This window comes from Myotis nattereri (genome assembly GCF_964212035.1).
Source record: "Myotis nattereri genome assembly, chromosome: 17".
Taxonomy (NCBI): Eukaryota; Metazoa; Chordata; class Mammalia; order Chiroptera; family Vespertilionidae; genus Myotis; species Myotis nattereri.
The window spans coordinates 14,621,807-14,642,719 of NC_138092.1; the positions used below are offsets into that span (position 1 = coordinate 14,621,807).

The 20,913-nt window shown below is 37.2% G+C and overlaps 1 protein-coding gene across 26 annotated transcripts in view; it reads left to right on the top strand.

The window, feature by feature from the left end:
• The window catches only part of RIMS2 (regulating synaptic membrane exocytosis 2), a gene marked incomplete at its 5' end in the record, with an annotated part of 342,653 nt that overhangs the window by 285,015 nt on the left and 36,725 nt on the right, over window positions 1-20,913 (top strand). For 14 of the 26 annotated variants that reach the window (XM_081111185.1, XM_081111196.1, XM_081111205.1 and 11 more), the window contains one exon: window positions 4,636-4,877. The exons of the other annotated variants lie outside the window; for them this stretch is intronic. In XM_081111185.1, the coding sequence (XP_080967311.1) occupies window positions 4,636-4,877 (242 nt within the window). The remainder of the gene's footprint in view (window positions 1-4,635; window positions 4,878-20,913) is intronic. 26 annotated transcript variants of the gene reach the window in all.

Below are 20,913 nucleotides of genomic sequence, written 5' to 3' on the forward strand. Positions count from 1 at the left end.
CATTTAATTTAATCACATACTTCTATAACTGATATGCTATTTAAGTCTTTGGGGAAATATTTACAAATATTTTACTCACCTTTCATTACCTTTTGCCTAATGATTGACAAAGTAGATTTGCTTTTTAATAAAAAAAAAAAAAAAAATTTTCAGGTTAGCCCAGCTGAGATAGCTATCAATTGGTTGGACGTCAACCTATGAAACAGGAGGTTAGGGTTCATTTCTGCTCGGGGCACATACCAGGTAGAGGGTGTGCAAGGAGCAGCTGATCCATGATTTTCTCTCATCATTCATGTTTCTCCCTCTCCCTGTCCTTTCCACTCTGAAATCAATAAAAATATATATTTTTAAAAGGAATTATAAAAAAAAAAATCTGCCCTGACCGGTTTGGCTCAGCTGATGGAGCGTCGGCCTGCAGACTGAAGGGTCCCAGGTTCAATTCCGGTCAAGGGCATGTGCCTGGGTTGCCAGCACATCCCCAGCGGGGGGCGTGCAGGAGGCAGCTGATCGATGTCTCTGGCTCTCTGTCCCTCTCTCTTCCTCTCTGTAAAAAATCAATAAAATATATTAAAAACAAACAAAAAAAATCTTTCAGGATACAACTTTCAATAACGATAAGGATGTGATGAAATAGATCACTTGCATTGGCAATTTTATATATTTTACTTTTAGAATACTAAATAGATCCTTTTTCATTTTTTTCTAAAGCAAAAATTAGAAAATGTGCATAAGACAGAACGTAGACATGTAGAAACTCTGTGTCTTTTTCTGAAACGGCGTAACCTATATCAACACCCAATATTATTGTGCAGGAAACTAGATTAGCTTGAAAGCTGTGCTATACCTTTTGTCTGTGGTATGAACTGTGTGTGTTGAATGATTTTTCCTACATCAAAGGAAAGGAGTGTTGGTCTTTGATTGCTCTTCTTATTTGTTTCATTTGTTTATTTCTTTTAATTTTTTTTCTTATTGCCAATACCTTTTATATTCATTTGGGGGGAAACAAAATTTTTAAAAAGGACATTTTTTAAAAGCACAATTACCAACCAGAGAAAATGAAAACTACCTTTAGGACACAGTTCCCATTGTCTCCATCCAGATCTTTTTGCATTTATACTTCCCCCCCAAGAATATAAAACTTCCTCAACAGACAAGTTATTTTTCTTCATATTCCCTGTTCATATTCATATTCTTACGCAGGTTTCCCGAACTACCTAATTTAGCAAGAGATGTTTCTTTCTTTTTTTTACATGAATTTCTTTGTTTCTCTGTGTGTGCCACTGAAGAGCCTCCGGCAGTTGAATTTGTCTGTGTCCCCAAGCGTTAGGGTAATTCCTCATTTAGTATGTGTGCCAGCCAAAACTAAGCTCAAATGTCTGCCTCCTCTCTCCCTTTCTCCATGTCAGGAGCATATTTTATGTCAATAAATATTTATTTACAACAGCATTTTCAAAGGTACATTCTATTTTATTGATGGACATAACTTATGCAGACACCCTCTATAGTTGGACGTTTATGGGGTTTTCCCATGTGTGTTTATTTTGCTGTTGTCATCAATTCTCAATAAATAATCATTCTTGCTAAATCTGTACACATTGCTAAGATTTTCCTTAGGATCAATCCTAAAAATAGACTTGATAGGTTAAAAGGTCGGCTTATTTTTTTAAGGTTTTTTTATATATTTGCCAAATTGCCCCTCAGAAATCTATCACTGAGACCACCAGCAACATTGGAAATTTATTATATTACGAGACCCTTTCAAATTCTGTCTTTTAAAGTAATTGGTAATGTAATGGGTCTTGGCTTTATTAAGCACAATGAGCATTCCAAATGACACCCATGTTTGCAGAGTCTTTACAAGTATTCTATAAATCAAGAGCCCGAAAACTTTAAAATGTGTAGTTGATAGTTTGTTTGCTTTAGGTTTAGGTGACGTCCACTGAGGACAGTAAAAGAAGCCAATAGTGATACCCTCACATCAGTCTCCCTCCCTCAGAACAGCATTCCAGCACAACTACTTATAAATTCATCCCTGGTGATCTCGAAGTTTTAAGGAGATGAAAAGTAGATCCATCTTAACAAAAAGTCTAATAACCCTTTCTGGTAGACAATGCATTATCCAAGTTGCTAGGTTGAAGAGAAGCGTACTTCTTTAAAACCAAATGCTAATTAAAATATTAACCTACGTGCTGATTTATCATTTCCATTTAGTATTTTATTGTGTCCCGTTTGATTTGGGCCAAGTTTTTTATGCCCTTTATATCCAACCATGAAAATTAACAATCAGAAATCAGAAGGCCCAGTAAGCCATATTTTGTGAGTATATCTTTGACCTCCATGAGAGATAAAGTAGGTGGGTTTTTTAGAAAATGTATGTTTGGGGTACAAATTCTCACATAACAGGAGCACTAGGTTCCTGTGACTCTGTGGGCCTTTGTGATTATTTTCAAAGCCTTTGCTCAACCCCAAACTGCTTTTTCTGTGCCATGTCATGCCTTTTCTGATGACAGCATACTGTGAAAATCTTACGTTGCATTCTGCGTTTATTTGCTCAGAGTCCCTGGAACAAGAGATATCTAGAGGAGCAAAGCATCCACTAGTTAAAGGGGACCTTATAGATATTCCAGTTCAAGATGTTAATAGATGCTTGATGGTTGATGATGGTGATATTGAGAAAGAGGAAGAGAATAGTTTTTGGAGCTCATTTCTGCTTGGTGCTTGCTTACGTTTTCTTACTTGTTGAACAAGGAAACCAAACTCCAGAAAGGGAAACAGCTCCCCCAAGATCAGTCACCAAAGCCAAAGAACAAACCGGAATTCATGACTCCGAGTGTAGTCTACTCTCCCTTAGATAATGCTGGCTGCATGAAAACAGTTTTACACATTTTTAATCTCAAAATGTTTCACTTTAAATTTATAATTGCAAATATTATTTCTACTGATGCTGTTACGTATTTACTGTATATTATAATACATGTTTGACCTTATTTTATCTAGTGCCCATATCCTTAAAAATAATTATTGTAATTTCTATTCATTGAATTTTTACTTCAGACATATTATCTCTATTATTGAAAATAAGGAAGGAAAATTCTAATTTTATACATTAGAGGAAGTGGACGCTCAGAGTAGAGCAATTAACTCTTTCAGAAAAAGCGAAGTTGGGATTCAAGCCCATGTTTATATGCCTCTAAAATGTTTTGTTTTTTGTTGCTTATTAAAGAATAGCAACATCAGACAAGCTTGAAAAGGATCGATTTGAGGTTTATAGAAGCATATACACTGTTCTCTTTGCTTCTCTCTCTCTTTCTCTTTATGCCTCATTTCTTGTTGAAACTAATGTGGTGGTTAAAATAATATACTTTACTGTATTTTTTTAAAATTTCATATTGAGCCTTTCCCCTCTTAAATATTTGGAGAACATGTACATACATTAATAAAGTTAACAAGTTGTCCTATCCTTTTAGCAGATTTTACTCTAGGCTAGAGAAAAAAATATTTTGTTTACTAAGACCAAGAAATTGAATAGAGATAAGAGCTCACCTCAGTGGGTCAGTTTTCTTATTTTCATCCTTTAAATGATGTATACATTTTTTCTAATGTTTTCTATTTTTTATTTTGTTTCTGTAATTATGTGTTATATGCTCAGATTGATCAGAATCAAAGTAAAGCAGAAACTATCACTTTCTCATGCTGAGCCAAAAATTGGTGATACATAAATGAGTCTTTCTATTTCTGCCATTCAGGCTGCTTCCTTCACATTCTTCCAGGCTTATGGGGCTATGGATAGCCTACTTCCTCATTCTTTAACTTCTTACTCTACCTGCCACCCCAGGCAGTGATCATGAGAAAACCCAGGTCCTCTTTCTGACTACTTCCATCCACGGAGTCAGTCCCGCAGATCAGCAGTCAGCTCGCATGCCTCCTGGACTCACTGATTGCTTTCTGACCACCGTCTAGAAAACCGATAATGATTTTTCGTTGCCAAATGAATGCAAGAGGAAAATCATTTTTTAATATTGACTTAGGTCAATAAATATGAAACTATATGAAGTGAAATAAATTATGTTTAATTCAAAGCTAATGAAAACATCAATCCCTGTTAGAAGATTTCGCTATTGCTAGATAAACTTCATTAGGTTTTTCATAAAGTAAAAAAAAAACTTGTTTTAAAGGACCACTCTGAGCAATGGATGCTGTAATTTTCGCCATTTTTTTTTTTTTTGTAAAATTTTCCCACTCCATCGAATTTCTTTTTGAAGGCAGTAGTGAATCAGTAGGGGAGGAAGCTTTGGAAACGTCCTCCATAGGCTACACAGCTGCCTCAAAGCTTATTTTCACTTGCAGGACAGCCCACTGATTTTTCATGAATTTTTTTCTTCCTCTGGCCATGCAAACTGGCATCTTCTTTGACACCAGAAGTGAAACGATAAGTCCATTTTCGATAGTCGTGTTAAGGTTCACCCCGAGTAGGAAGGCCCATTCATGACCCTGGTATCTGAAAAACCGAAATCCTCAAAATATGCCCCGTAAATGATAGACTTCCATTCGATCTCAGATGTTTCCTCTAAAATACCCTTTCTGTCTTTTCCCTTTTACTCTCGTCTTCACTCCTAACGACCCATCGGCCTACAGTGTCTTTACATCCAAAATGCAAAGCCGACAAGTGGGCGCCTCGGGGAAGAACATGACCAAGAGCACCAGCATCAGCGGCGACATGTGCTCGCTGGAGAAGAGCGAGGGCAGCCAGTCGGACACGGCGGTGGGCGCCCTGGGCCCCGGCGGCCACAAGCGGCGCTCCAGCATCGGGGCCAAAATGGTAGCTATTGTTGGCCTCTCCCGGAAAAGTCGCAGCGCTTCTCAGCTCAGCCAGACGGGTAGGCATTTTTCTGTTACTTTTGACTTCATCTCTGAGTTGTCATTTAAGTACATATTCTTTTTCTCTTCCTCATTTTATTGCAGTAACATGTGGACCATGACCTGTTCCAGAGGGAAAGGGGCACTTTAGCCAGCTCTTCTGAAAATGGAACAATGGTTTTGTTTTTCAGGGATGAACCTGCTCTAACTCCAGCCGTGGCCAGTGTTCTTGCAATGGATTTAACGTCTTTCTTCCTCAGGGAGGGGTCGAGCCGCGGTCCCTCTGATTGCCGGTTGCTGATCCTTTCTTTGTAAAGGTGCCCTGACCTGTGGGCTCTTTGCTTTTCTGTAGCTTTCTCAGGTTGGAACCAGCCCAGTTCATTTTCATTCCCAGCAGGATACGGTGATGAAGAGGGCACCTCATGTTCTGGGCGAATAATAGATTTTTATTGCTGACAACCTAACTTCTTTTTCAGTTTGTGAGCAGCAGTTACCAGTGGTATCAGTTGCCTCACTGCAGTTTCTTTCCCTGTTAAAACTTCAAGCAGCAGCATTCTCCAGCAGCAGGGATAGAGGAATTTTCTGCTGACAGTGAAGATAGTCAAAGCTTTGCCAGTTTTTAAATTCAGTCGCTAAGTCACATCCACCAAAATAAATTAGATACAGTGCTCCTACTCAGAAAAGCCTCTGTTAGCAATTAAGAAATCTGTGAGTCAAAGCAATGTCTTTTTTTCAAATGGGTGTTGATAATTAAACATTAACTCCCTGGTATCATGGAAATAATAGTGTATCTTCTACTTAACTAACAGACAAAAGCATATAATGTGGTGTTTCTTTTACAGCAAATAAATTATAGGCAAATGGATTAAATCTCATTTATGTTTGAATACTAGTGTTCTTATACACAAAAGTCAAGATGAAAATGTGCAACACAAAAAAAAATTTAAAGATACATTATTCCCTGGACCCGGCTGATCTTGATTTTACAAACTATAATGGCGATTTTGGAATTGGAGCCTTATGTAATGATATTATATTGAAATAGTTATTTGATGGTATTCCTTATAACCTGGTTGTAACTCACTATATTTAATATGATTGCTACAAGAATTTTTCATTTTGTGTTTCAAAATGTTATTTTGCACTTTAGTACAGAAATAGAAATTTGATTTATGAACATAAAGATCATATTTAAATGATTTTTAATTGCTAATATTTATGTATAATTAACTGTTTTAACTGTGTTGTGCTAATACGATAAATGTTAGCCTTTGAAATTTTTCATATATTTCTCTGGTAGAACTTAATTTATTGCACTTTTCTCTTTAAAATTTATAAACATCTATCAATCAAAAACTGCTCTAAAAATAAGGTTTATTAATTTTAAAAAGTTACGAACCTAAAACAGACAATAATAAGACTACAAGAGAATATGTGGTATTTAAATAATTGATTCCATACTGAGTTTAATTGTAGGACATTCAGAAGAAGTCTTTTAACTTTATTAAAATAAATGCTTTAAGGTTTTTGAGCATCGGCATATAAACAGAAATGCAATTTTAAGGTAAAGGCTTGTTTTTCGTTGTTGTTGTTAATACCTGAGAATATTTTTTCCATTGATTTTTTTTTTTTAAGAGAGAAAGTGGAAGGGAGACAGACAGACAGACAGAGAGAAACATCAATGGAAGAGAGACACATCAACTGGTTGCCTCCCAAATGCACCCCAACCATGATCCAGGGAACAAACCTGCAACCGAGGTGTGTGCCCTTGGCTGGGAATTGAACCTGAGACCCTTCGGTACAAGGGCCGATGCTCTAACCACTTATACACACCGGCTAGAATGGCAAAGGCCATTTTTAATGAAATTTCCATGCACTCTGAATAGGTATATGGAGCTACTGTTTGCCTTTTATTCAATTGAATCCTGTTCCAGTTACCTACTAGGAAGGCTTCCAAAGAGGCAGTAGCAAGTATTTGCTGGAAATTTAATAAAGCCCTAGGCGAACAGTATAAAATTCTACCCGGAGTGGCGCTAGCTCATTCCTCCAACATATGGAAAAGTAGGAGTGTTGGCTCATTGTCCCCTTGGGCTTTGAAAGCTATTTGGTCTCGAAGTCTTTGTAGAGTGAAAAACACTAAGGCAGCATTCATCTTTCCTCTCTGATGCTGCTCTAAGTGGACAAATTCTTCTAACTTTTGACTGTTAGAGGAAGTGGTGTGTGTATTAACTGACACTCTTCTTCACCACCTTATTCGGTGTGTTTGACAACGTAACATCATACTGTTACTCAGTCAATATTGATTGGATTTCTATTCCGTGGCCGACACCAGGCTGCATATTAACTGGGATCCTCCTCATTTGCTAAGAATGTGCCAGTGGGAAGGAGAGACAGGCCTGAACAAATAAGGTAATAATTAGTTGCAATTACAAAGCTTGCCTTGATGGAGAAGTACCAGGTGACTGGAAAGCATAGCGTAGAAGATGCTAACCTGGTCTGGCTCATTTTCCACCCACCCTCTCTCTGGTTGGATACTTTGCACCCAAGAGGGTTTTAACGAATGTTGAATGGGATAAAACATTGCACGTGGTGTAAGGTGCCTTTCTGTCTATGCATTTGGTTTGTTTGACAATCTCTATAGTTATTTATACAGTCCACAAATAGTTACTCTGTGTTGTCAGTGTGCGAGTGTGTGTGTGTGTGTGTGTGTGTGTGTGTTTCTGTTAAAAACAATTGAAAGTCAAATGACCTTTTGAAATGGCATTTAAATTCAACTGTGTAGGACCTGAATTTATATACGAGGTATATACGATGAGGGAGAGTGGCAATAGATTCTAGTCTAACCTAGATGTATGCTTGAAGTTGAAATAGTGGGAAAGTGGGTCTCGGATACTTTTCTTAGGCATAAAAGTTTGGCACTGACACAAGAATGTAATTTCTGTAGCTTTTAGTCCAAAAAGGTGGGGGTTTTATTTCTGTGTTTGTTCTGGTATGTGAGGAATTTATTGCTTTTCACTTGAAGCTTCAGGATCGCTTAGAAAATGAGAGTGGGACAAGAGCTAAGAGAGAAGTATGACTTGAGGTGGGGAAATTCTGATGAGGACATTGATGGCGAGGCAACATGTAATGCAGAAGTAGAAGAAAACATAGGAAGGTGAAAAGACAAGGAAATAATTGCAGAAAACCAGAGAACCCCAGGGTGAGGGGCTGGGCAGGAAGGGCGGGGGGGCGGGCGGGGCGGCTGTGTTCATAAAGGAGGCATCTCTGCTTCTACAAGTTTCAACCAGACCCTCCTTTCCAAAGGAAATACAGCGGCCAGAGGTAGGAGAAGAGCGGCACCAGCCCCTCTCACAGCCCTTCCAAGTCCCATTGACATTTGAAGTATCTCAAGTCCTTGCCCTTTTTGGCCTTCTTCCCCCTCGGCCAGCGGTCATTTTATCCTGGAATCAGACCTGAGTCAGAGGGAAGACGATGGCCAAGGGTTTCTGACCTGTCAGCCAGACAGCTCTTCATTTAACCTGTCGCTTGTAAAATTATCTTACTGGAAACGACAGTTGGTTAGACTTATACTTCAATATATTGAAATAGATTTATTTTAAAAAAGATTAAGAATCTGCCCTAACCGGTTTGGCTCAGTGGATAGAGCGTCGGCCTGCGGACTGATGGGTCCCAGGTTTGATTCCGGATGTACCTTGGTTGCAGGCACATCCCCAGTAGGGAGTGTGCAGGAGGCAGCTGGTCAATGTTTCTCTCTCATCGATGTTTCTAACTCTCTATCCCTCTCCCTTCCTCTCTGTAAAAAATCAACAAAATATATATTTTTTTAAAGAATCTGTGTTCAATTTGACTTATGCATTTGGAAAGTAAGTACATATTCAAAAGTTCATTTCTTATTTCTAACTGAAATGGAAAACTAAAGTTCATTTCCTTCCTCAACAAAGTGTAATATTCTAAATCATACAGCACAGTTCACAGTTTAAAGTTATACAAGGTCTTCTCTTTGAATCACGTTCTAGGGTTTAATTTTCACTTCCAGTTAAATCTTTTTTGTTTTATATTTTGTAATAATGAAACTGAGTGGTTCACATGCTGTATATATTTGTATAATCTTCATATATTTAGATATGAATGAGCCTTATTATTCTGAGTTACACAATCTCAACTGTAATAAAATTTCCTCACAGATTCTAGATACTGTAGTATTCCTCTGTTTAAGCCTCTCAATCATATTTAGTATCCCCTGGATGTGTATTTATTTTTATTTTTGTTAACCCTCAACCGAGGAGGTTTTTATATACTAAACTCAGGTAAAATTCCATGGCATTTAAATTCTATGCTTAAACTTTTAAGTGGACTGTCAAAGCAACACTAAACACTTTGATGTTTAAAAAGTATTAAAATTTTAAATATTCAATCAATATGATTAACTGTGTTTCTAATAAAGGTTGTTGTATAAATACTATGGACTATTAAAAATTGTACAGAAACTCTACAAATCAAACCCATGATGATTATGTAATCTCCTTTCTTTTCCATTCCGAAGTACACCTTTGAAGAGCTGCCAAAGATGTGTTACCTGCTAAGATATCATTGTTTTAGCATAATGAATCTTCAGTAACCTTTAAGCTGCAGTAACAAACACAGAGACTTTTCTATTCACATTTTCAGAAATGGAATCCCCCAAAACCTATTGAAACCCGTTATTTACAAAGATGGGTTTCAAAGAGTAGAGATACCAGGAGAAACCACAGCTAGAGAAAAGTGCAGCATCATTGCTCATAGAAAGCGTTCGCACCTTGCAGACATTCTTTAAAGGTTAAAGAAATGCCAGCATCTGAGGCATCACTGGGCAGCCCCAGTGATTCCTGTAGACTGAGGCATGGTTTCTAGGGGGGGGCAGTCTCTTCTTTCACTCCAAGAGACAAAGAACGGAGCCCAGCTACATACCTGTGCATACCTGCACACTCCTCTTTATCCCAGGACAGGGTAAAATCTGTTCCCAAACCAGTCCAGCTTCTTAGGGTGGCAAGTCTCTCCCTCCCTCCCTCCTTCCCTCCCTCCCTCCCTCCCTCCCTCCCTCCCTCCCTCCCTCTCTCCCGTGTTGTTCTATCTACAGTTCCATCTGAGGCAGGAATTGTATCAGTCTCAAGAGTCCTTGGCCTCATGTTTTATATGCTATTCTAACTTGCTTGTGTCTGTGCTATCTTGCATTGCACTGGCAACATGTGCTCCCTTACTTGTGGCTTCTTAGCTATTATTGACTCACTAGAGGCCCGGTGCATGAAGATTCGCGCAATAGGCCTTCCTTCCCCTGGCTGCCGGCACCGGTTTTCTTCCAGCACCCGGGACCCAGGCCTTTGGTCCGGCCGCAGTGGAGAAGCCAAGCCTCTTCAGTCTCCAGTCATCTTCAGTCTTTGCTCAGGCTGGAGCCTTCAGTCTTCGCTCCGTGCCTGTGTATGCAAATTAACCCGCCGTCTTTGTTGGGTTAATTTGCATACCATCCTGATTGGCTGGTGGGTATAGCAGAGTGACGACCAATTTACATATTTCTCTTTTATTAGTGTAGATGACCTTGCCTCTCTAGCTCTCCTACCCTGGCTTGTTTTCCTATTCTCCATTCTGAACTCATCCTAAGAACTAAAGGAATTGGCAGATTCCCTAAGCATTTATCTTCTGGTTGTAATAAGCTATGAGTCAGGAGCAGTGCAGGAGGCTTCTCTGATTGGATTGGAGCCTTGCCCGCCTGCTGTCACCATCACTATCACCATTACTGTTGTACCTGCCAATCTGTTCCTGCTCACTAGTCCTCGCCTGGCTGTCAATCATAACGAGCATGATTTCGTTCTCCCAGGCTTTAATTTGGTGCTTTAAATTATTGGTTTATTTATTCTCTCCTTGCTGTGAAATTATAGGCACTTTCCATAGTAATAGTATCTTTATAGCTATGGAGACACAAAGCAAGCCTTTCCATAATGAAGAAAAGAAAAAAATATATAAACATTATATGATAATTTTCATCTTAAGGAAAAATATTAAGCAGAAATAATTGAATGACCATCATATGACTTCCACCAGGCTTTCTAACTACTGTTTAGAAGTTATATATACTTTAGAATTGCTATCTGAACGGCAAAAACAGCACCTGGTTTTATATATTACTCCTATTTTATCGTTAGCAACCTTTATAAATATTTACTTATTACAAGCAGTATGGTTATTTGACATAAGGAAGAAATGCAACAAATTCAACCCGTGAATTTATATTGAAATATGGTCCTATAAATTAGTCAACAATATGTTTAAGTATAATTCACTGTAATTATGATCAATAATATACTATATTTCATTTGCATCTAAAGGAGATAACATTTAAAAAAAAAAAACTTGAATTGCTTTTCTCACCAGTGGAATAAGACAGGTGGTAATACATTTTATGACTGTAAAACTGAAGCAAAAATGTTCAGTGGATTTCTTGAGTAATAATGAAGCAAAGAAAAAGCCTAGTTCATTGTTTTAAAATGCGATCATGCTGCCTTTGTACTGGGAAAATTTATTTTAAATTTATAACTAAATTGTATATAGTAGCTATTTTTGTAGGGAGTACATTAGGATAGCAAATTTATATACCTTATCTGTAATGTATTTACTTTTTCAGAACTAAGCTGGTTCTTTGCTTAATAAGATCCTACAAATATATGGTCATTTTCTAGCTTTTACATATCAACTAAGATGAAGTGCTACTGAGAAATTTTTCTAACATAAATGACTCTAAAGGTAAAATAAACTTAAATGCTTAAAGATGATCTCCTCAAATTAGTTATACAGGCAAAGAAGGAAGAATCACACCCTGGATGTGTAGATATAAGGCAGTGACAGGCCGAGGCACAGTGGTATTTAGCAATAGTGTGTCCATAATGCATTTCTCTTTGGGCCTTGCTTTCTTGATTCTAGGCTTCCGGGAAGATAAGAGGGCTGCAGATAGAAACTCTAGTGATGATGGTGTCTACCAGAGGATGGGCCAGAGTCTGAGGGATTATACTTTCTATTGCTGCTGTAACAAGTTACTACAACTGTAGAGGCTCAAAACAACCAAATTTGTGATCGCACACTTTCTGTAGGTAGAAGTCCAGACACAGTGTGGCTCAGCTGGTTCTCCTCTTAGAGTCTCACGCGGCCAAAAGCAAGGTGTTGGCAGGACTGTGTTCCTTTCTGGTGGCTCTAGTGATGACTCCTCTTCCAGGCTTCTTCTGGTTGCTGGCAGAATTCCATTCCATGCATGTGTGGGACTGAAGGGCAGTCCCCATTTCTTTGCTGGGGATCATTCCCAGTTTCTAGGATCATTCCAACGCCAGCAGTGGCGGTCAAGTCCTCAAGCTTCCAATCTCTCTACCTGTCCTTCTTCCTCATCTAAGTGTATATATGACTTATCTGAGGAATAGTTTCTGCACGTAGAATAGCTAAAAGGGCATGCTCATTTTTTTTTAAAATATATGTTATTGATTTCTTACAGAGAGGAAAGGAGAGGGATAGAGAGCTAGAAACATCGATGAAAGAGAAACATCGATCAGCTGCCTCCTGCACACTCCCCACTGGGGATGTGCCCGCAACCAAGGTACATGTCCTTGACCAGAATCGAACCCGGGAGCCCTCAGTCTGCAGGCCGACGCTCTATCCACTGAGCCAAGCCGGTCAGGCAGGGCATGCTCATTTTTAATTTAGAAAAATATTTTCAAATAACCCTCTAAAAGTACTGAGCCATTTATATCCTCTACAAGAAATTCTAAGAGAGCCTATTTTTACCCACTCTTGGCCATATTAGTGTTAATTTCTTTTCATCTTTGCCAGTCCAGTACAAATTTTTACTTTCCCTTTATTTAGTACTCAACACTGAATACATTCTTTGATTATTGGTAAGGTTAAGAATATTTCCACCACTTACTGATTTATTCATTATTTTAATTTCATTTTTCCTGTGTAATACTTGTTCTGTCTGTGCCCATTTTCCTGGTTTTGGTCATATTTGGTAAAACCTTCCCCTATCTTATACTATAAAATTTTATATTTCATTTTGACGTGTGTATGGTTTTTATGCACCTGTAATTTCTTTTGTAGTTGGTGAGCAGTAGAAATCTAAATTTATTTTTTCCAAGTAGGTAGTTAGAACTAGGTAATTCACTGAATAACCCAAACTTTATTTATATAAAATCCCATATTTTGTACATTTCAGTTTTTATTTTTGTTCTTCTTGGATATTCTATTCTGATCTACTAAATTGAGAAGTTGAAACAATACCATAATGTTTTAAATATTAATTTTGTTTTATTGTTTATTTTACTAACTCATAGGTCAAGACTATCCATATCTTATTCATCTTCAAAATTCTCTTGGCTACACTCATATTTTCTTTTCTTGGAAAACTGTACAATTAAAATTGCATTAAAATTTAGACTAATTTGAGGAGAATTGGCATCTTTATACTTCATTCTATTCAGACTTATAGGCTGTCTCCACTGAGTAGGCTTTCTATGTCCTTCAGTAACACATTGTAAATTTCATTAAATATCTTGTGGCTATGTCGCACTTGCTAATTTCTATCACTGTATTTCATTAGCTTCATACTCTGTTACTAATCTGACTCTAAACAAATTGGTTCAAAAGGAGACCATTCTAATTTTAAAGTCCTTAGTGATGTTCATGTGAGCTTGGACGAACTAAGCACAAGACCCTTTCCTGTACATTCAGAACCTGAACACGTGTAAAAATAGGACCCATTTTTGACAGATGTGAAACCACCATTTATTTGTAATAAAAATGACACAATCTAAAACAAAACAAAACACCTATTCCTAGATATTTTGTAACATATATTACCATTGGAAATACCATCTTTTTTTTAAATACATTTTCTAAGTTGTTTTTAATATCTATTAAAATTATTGATTTAAACAGTGCTTTAAATCTTGTATGAGGCCACCTTAGTGATTAATTCTAATGCTTTTTTCTCATGAATTCTACTTATTTTTCACTTTAGATTTTCTAAATACAACTCAGATCTTCTGAAAATAATTTCCTCTCCTCCTGCAAGGTACTTTCAAGGTGCCTCAGCTCAGATCCATCATGATTAATTGGATAAGTGACTTAAGATATATTCTGAAATGATGTTTCAGTTATTCTCTGCTACTTTAGAAAATGGATCAGTATGCCTCTCTGCTTTTTTAAAAAAAGGATGGAGGAGAAGCAGTGATATATATTTTTTTCCTTTCCCAACCCAAAATAGGCATTATATAAGTCATGTTGTCAAATGAAAAAGTAAAATTGTTTTCACTTGTACTGTATCCTCTGTAGTTCTTTGAAGCATGAACTTTAATCTATGATTCATTGCTTTTTAAGGTCATGGTACTATTTGATGTATTTATATGACATTGGGTCTTTGTCCAATCTAAAATCTATTTCCAGCTATCAATATTTTCAAAAGCATGAAGAAGTAAATTTTTAAAATGAATTAACAAAGTGACAGGAACAAGGACAAAGTAATCAAAAGCAATATTTATTAAGGGCTTCTATGCCTGTTGCATTCTAACTTTTCTCATTTAAATGTGTTTCTGGTTAAAAAATAGACACTATCAGTCATCATAAAAATGAAATTTTTTTTCATCTTAAGTAACATTTCCCAAAGTGTATCCTATAGGTCTTCAGATGCCAACAGATAATAAACAGAAAACTGATGTTTTGTGGACAAATGAGTATAGAAAATGTGGAGGAAACAGTCTTAATATGTGGGTTTTATAAATTACAAGACTTTATAAAGTCATTTGTTATGTTTATGTGCTTTGTGACTTTTCAAAAGAAAGATACAATATGTAATGTCTCCATGACTCATTTTGACCAAGTAATTTTGGTCTCTGAAGCATATCTTAGAGTGACTATGTTTTGGAATACTTTGGAAAATACCTAAACATCTTCAAATGTAAATTGTAGCACGTGCTTTTAAGAAAACGTAGAGTTAGGAGAAGTAGACAAAATGCTCTTCTCTGATTATTCAGTTGTATACCTCGTTGATATCTAGTTGCATATCTGTAGTTGCATTTTTCATTAAGTGGGTTGACTAAGAACCAAAATGCTCTTCCTCGCTGTTTTAAGTACCTCTGATCCATTCTTTAACTGAAGCATGAAGACACCATTCAGAACTAGCTGGGTGGTAATTAGTGAGGGGAGAGGTGTGGTAGGAAGAGGAGAGATGCAATGATAGAGAAAAGGAGTTGGGGGGCGATAAAGGTGCAGTCATCTAGCCAGAGATGAATTGCTTTAATATAAGGGATACCTATGGCAAATACACTTCTCAAGTGCAAACACTTTATCTTTTCTACAAACTATTATTTCTTTTTTATGTATGTTTTAATTAATTTTTTTAGAGAGATGGGGGAGAGGAAGAGAGAGAAACATCAGTGTGAGAGAGAAATATCCATTGGCTGCCTTCTGCACACCCTCATAGGCATTGAGCCCACAACCCCAACATGTGCCCTGACTGGGAATCAAACCGAGACCCTTTGGTGCACGGGACGATGCTCAACCAACTGAGCCACACCAGCCAGGCTTAAGTTATTATTCTTAAAGTATCTACACTTAACTTTGTATAATCCTAGATTAAGAACTTATAGAGAGAGAACACCATGTGTTATAACTCTTTTACCTGCCTCATAACCTCTGAAACAGTACTTTTATTGAGTCGCATGAAAGATGATGAAAACTTTCACTGTAGTCTCAAGTCTCTATGATTTCTCTTTCAATCTCTGTGTTGGTCAGTGTTTCCAAATAAATCAATGTATAGTGGTTATTAGTAGTTGCTATTGAATGACTTTTTATTTTATTTTAGCTAATCCTAAAAGATTCAGTAAAAATTTAAATAATGTGATATATTTCTATAAATCTTTAGTTAATCAAAGATTGATTTGTGGAAGTAATAAAATTAACTGGGACTCATCTACCTCCTTTGAAAAGTACTGTGTTTAGGAACTCTCTTAACATATATGTACACATATACATATCATGATAAGAAGTCAGATTCTAGCAAAAGTATATGGTAGAGAAGAAATAAACAGAAAATTCATGGTCTGTGGGAGTTTTTTGTTTTACTGCTGTTATTTTTGTGTATACTAATAGTACTAGCTACATATGTTCTGACAGGTGAGTTGTGAAATATTTTAAGTGTGAATCCTGGTTTGTGTGAAGTATAATTGCCTTGTTTATATCTTTTTATGTGTATGGATAAATGAAAATGTGTTCAAATTTCTTTAGTTACGTTTACATGTCATGCCAGGAACCTAATTACAACTCAATAACCCCTGAGAAGAAAGCATAAAATATTGCTTAAGCAAGTAATTAATTACATTTCATAGTAAACAAAATTAATTTATTAAAACTTCTATTACCAGGAAGGTTTTCCTGGTAATAGTGGGTTTTCCTTCCTGGTAATAGTGGGTTGCGTATATATTTTTAATTTTCCCCGATCTCTGTAACCTTTCAAAGCTGTCATTTTGTCTTCATTTCTTTTCTGATTAGAATGAAGAGCGATTCAGCATGACTAAATGATACATAGGTGTTGTTTCCAAAGGGCCAAAAGCCAATCATTCTAGATTTGCCCAGATCCATGTTGTCTGTAGCCCAGAGTCCTGGCAAAATTCACTAATACAAATAGTAAGCCTTATACTAAAAAAGTGCCTTTGGCTATGGAAATATAAGTAGAAATTAAAGAGATTTGTCATTTAAACTTGAGATAGTCAACATCTAAAAGTTCAAGTCTTTTGTTTTCTTCCTCACTAAATATCTTCTTAGTTATAATTATTTCTACCACTCTTTTTTTTCTTTTCTTTTTTTTTAGTTTTCAATTGCAGTTTACATTCAATATTATTTTTGTATTAGTTTTAAGTGTACAGCATAACGGCTGGACAATCATATATTTACAAAGTGACTTCCAGTACCCACCTGGCACCATACATCGTTATAACAGTATTATAACTACCAATTTGTACTGCTTAACCCCTTCATCTTTTTCACCCAGTCCCCCAAGCCCCTTCCCCTCTGGCAGCCATCAGCCTGTTCTCTGTATCTATGAGTCTGTTTCTATTTACAGGCATCTGACTTGTAGCATTGCCAGGGTAGGGAGTAGTGGGTGAGGAAAATGTAGGGGAGAATCGGCAATTCCCTTTGTCTATAGGGCTGACTACCAATGTTACTCCATTCTCAGAACTCCAAGGGCTCTTCATGGCATATGTAAGCCCGTGGCCCTAATGCCTCCCACCACCTTCATCTTTTTGTTCTTTTAGGCCTTACTTACACATGGTTTGCTGATATGCAGTGCAGAAGGGCTCTCCACGTGAGGCCAGACTGTTTTTCCTTACCCATACTAGAGAGTATTTGATATTCCATCTCCTCGGCCTTTTACCTATTCCAGGTTCAAGTCCGGATCCAAGAAAGCCCAGCAGGATTCCAGCATTCTGCTGGTATTCCCAAAGTTTGGGAAAGGATATTATTCAAAGGGGGAAAAATATCTTGAAGGAAAATAAAAGAAAGAACCTGTTTCCACGGGGAAAAGAAAAGGGTGGGAAGAAATAGCGTTGGCAGACTGAGCAATGGAACAAAACCATAATACTCGTCTCAAGTCTCAAGTTATAGGATTTTCATACTCTTTCTCAGAGGAAATCAGAGGGTCGCCTTTGGAGAAAAGGTGATCTGTACAAAAGTCATTATATGATTCTTACCTTTTCCTTCACAGGCTTAACGAGGCAAACTTTTTGCAGACATGAAAGTGTGGAAAATATATGTTCTTGTAAATTCCAAAAGAACTCATGTAGGCACTTTGTCATCTTCACTGTGAGAATTTCTATTCAGTGCGTATAGTATGAGCAATGTAATAATGACACTCTGTAGTGTGCTTAAGAATAAATCTCAAGGAACCTCGTGATGCGACAGCTCAATAGCTTCCTGCTGTTGGTGAAATGTCAATGCCGAGTTCAAAGAGGCTAGAAAATAAATGTGTAGGTGAAACCGAACCATTTCAAAGCTGGAGTCTGTTATTCTGTCACCATGCTCACATCCAGCATAGAAATGTCACTATTTTTATTTAGATGTGTACCTACTTGCAAACTAAATCTCTTGCTTTTAACATTAAAAGCAGCATGTTGAGTAGTTCTTAAAGTTTTCTTTGGAGGCATGGCATCCATTTGTTTGGCTGAAGATGTTTTTATTGAATGATTGTAAATGATTTTGTCAATAATTAAGGAAGTAAATGTAATCGTATTTTAAGTATATTATTTATTGTTTAGGAATCGTGGGGTTTTGTAGAAGTAAGACCAGCCAGGCTCTTTAAGCCTTTACTTCGGTAAAATTTACCAGGCTTAATACAAAACGCTTCTCTTCACAGTGAATACCTTCCAACATCACACGTACTTCTTTGTCAGAAGTTCTTATTACTAGGCATTGAAATGATACAGAAAGGTTTATAAAAAAACAAACACATTTTTATCGTGTACAATTAAATCAGAGTGACCCAATTAGATCAAAGTGATCCAATGAAATCAAAGTGACCCAAGAAAGTCAAGGTGATCCAATTAAATCAAATTTAGTCAATTTTATTAAATCTAGTTGACTATGTACACTGCTCTATCTCCAATCTGAAACATTGCCTGGGACATACCAGGTTTGCAATGAATATCTGTTGAAAAAAACCCAAATTGTTACATATTTCACAGCTTGTCAGACCCTAAATAATCAGTAACAGCCAGCATGCTGTACATTTTCCACAGCTGTATATTCAACGAGTTATAAGTAAGTAAATTCTAATTATTTTCTAGTTCTGAACTTTTTTTTTCCTAGTGAAATACTTTTACTAAACACATGGATGTACCCAGATTTAATTAAAGCTTTTAAAAAAATAAAAGAATGCAGAAAATCAACACTTTCAGCAAGCCCAGGCTTTAGATAAAATTTCATCGCTTTCCCCCACCAGAAAAGTACACTATAATTGTGCTCATTCTATTTTTCATGAGTAAGCAATGTGTATGTACTCTTTGGATTTTAAAAATGAATTACGCATGTCACCACTGATCATTAGGGTATACAGTTGAAAACTATAAGCTTCTAAAGAACAGGGATCCAAAACAAAATGTGCTCAGTTAAGCAAAAAAATTAGTCATTACCAATGCCCTCCTAGATTTGATAATTATGTCCTAAATTAAGAGAGCAAATCCATAAGTTAAGGGCCATCTCAGATTCAGCATTTAACTCTACATACACAATGGTCAAGACTTAGTTATTCAATCCCAAATGGTGTGTTTTAGGGTATGAATTTTGGCAACATTGGTTTTCTGATTTGTTTTTTGTTGTTTTTTTTAATCCTCACCTGAGAATATCTTTTATTTTTTCCATTGGTTTTTAGAGAGAGTGGAAGAGAGCGGGAGAGACAGAGAGAAATATCAATATCAATCAAATCATTCAAATCAATCACACCACTAATGAGAGAATTCTGTATTTAACTCTAGATCTATTTGGTTCCAGAACCTGAGCATCTAACCACTGTGCATACTACCGTGGAAGTGGTCTTTATCTTTGGTTGACTTGGTGCTATTTCTGTCCAGCCAACAGCTCTAGGTTTTTTTTCTTTAAATACTGTGTCCAAAATAAATACAACATTGGTCTATTCCTAAGGCTTGAGTCTTGTTCTCTCTGCTCTTTCACCCTTGGCAACTTAATCACTGCAAAAATGTCTCTTGAAGTCTTCCCTAGTGACTTTATAATCTGAGTTCCCACACCAAATCCTAATGCAGGCACTTGTTGACTGCTTTTCATCTTATCCTGATGACCAGTAGCCCTGTGGATGGCCTCACAATCTATTCGCCTTTCCTTCAGAGACCAAGTAAGTCTTTTCTCCTCCTTGTGAAAGTGCAAGTGCACACTACTAATAGGACATTTCTTTCATCTTTTCTCTTTCTTTCTTTGCTCCTGAATTCCACTTGTACCTTTTTAAAAATATAACCACTTCAGTCAGCCTGGTTTTCAAATCTCCCTGTCCTGGGCTTGCTCACCATTGCTCAATTCTCTGATCACGAGAGTGAACATGTTTTCCTGTGCTCAGTTTGACTTTGGGGCATCACCCTTCACACCCATTCTTTCCAATCCATGTGTTCTGCTGGAATTGGCCTTCCCCTGATGCTAGGTTGGGCACTGCTCTGATCATAGTAGTTGGATCAGGGTGAGCATGTGATTGATGATGAGCCAATCAGATCCTTTAAGGAGATTTGTGCTATTCAGCAAGCTTCACTCTCTTCTAAGGATGATATAAGCCTGAAACTGCTGGTGGCCATCTTTGCCTCAAGTATGAAGAACCTTGAGAATGGAGTCTGCACAGAAAATGCAGTATCGAAAATGGAGAGACACTGATTCCTGACCCCATGGATTAACGCCTGCATCAGACTAGCCCTAGCCCTGGCCAGTGTGGCTCAGTTGGTTGCACGTGCACCAAAAGGTCACTGGTTCAATTCCCAGTCAGAGCATACGCCCAGGTTGCAGACTTGCTCCCCAGTCAGGGTGAGTGTGGGAGGCAGTCGATGGATGTTTCTCTCACATTGATCTTTCTCTTTCTCTCCCTCCCCACCCCCTCCTTTCCTTCCTTCCTCCTTTTCTAAATCAACAAATACATTAATTAAAAAAAAAAAACAACAAACCATGCCTAAAGTCACCGCCATCTTTGAGCATCATAACCATCAATAGGGAAATACAGAGTAGATCTCTTTACTGTTATCAGGAAAAAGAGAACACCCACCCTTCATTAAGTATAAATAGTATATAGACTGGGTGTTAAGGAAGGAGGAATATATAAAAACGGGAAATTTCAGACCATGGCCTAAGGGGTTCTATGAAAGTTCTTCAGGGGACACCATGGAAACCCTGAAGCAAGACAAAGAATAGCTCTATCTGAAATAAGGTTTCTGAAGAAAGGCTCTGTTGCTAACAAAAGCAAACAAAAATCCTTTGAAAAACATCAACACAACATTCATGTTA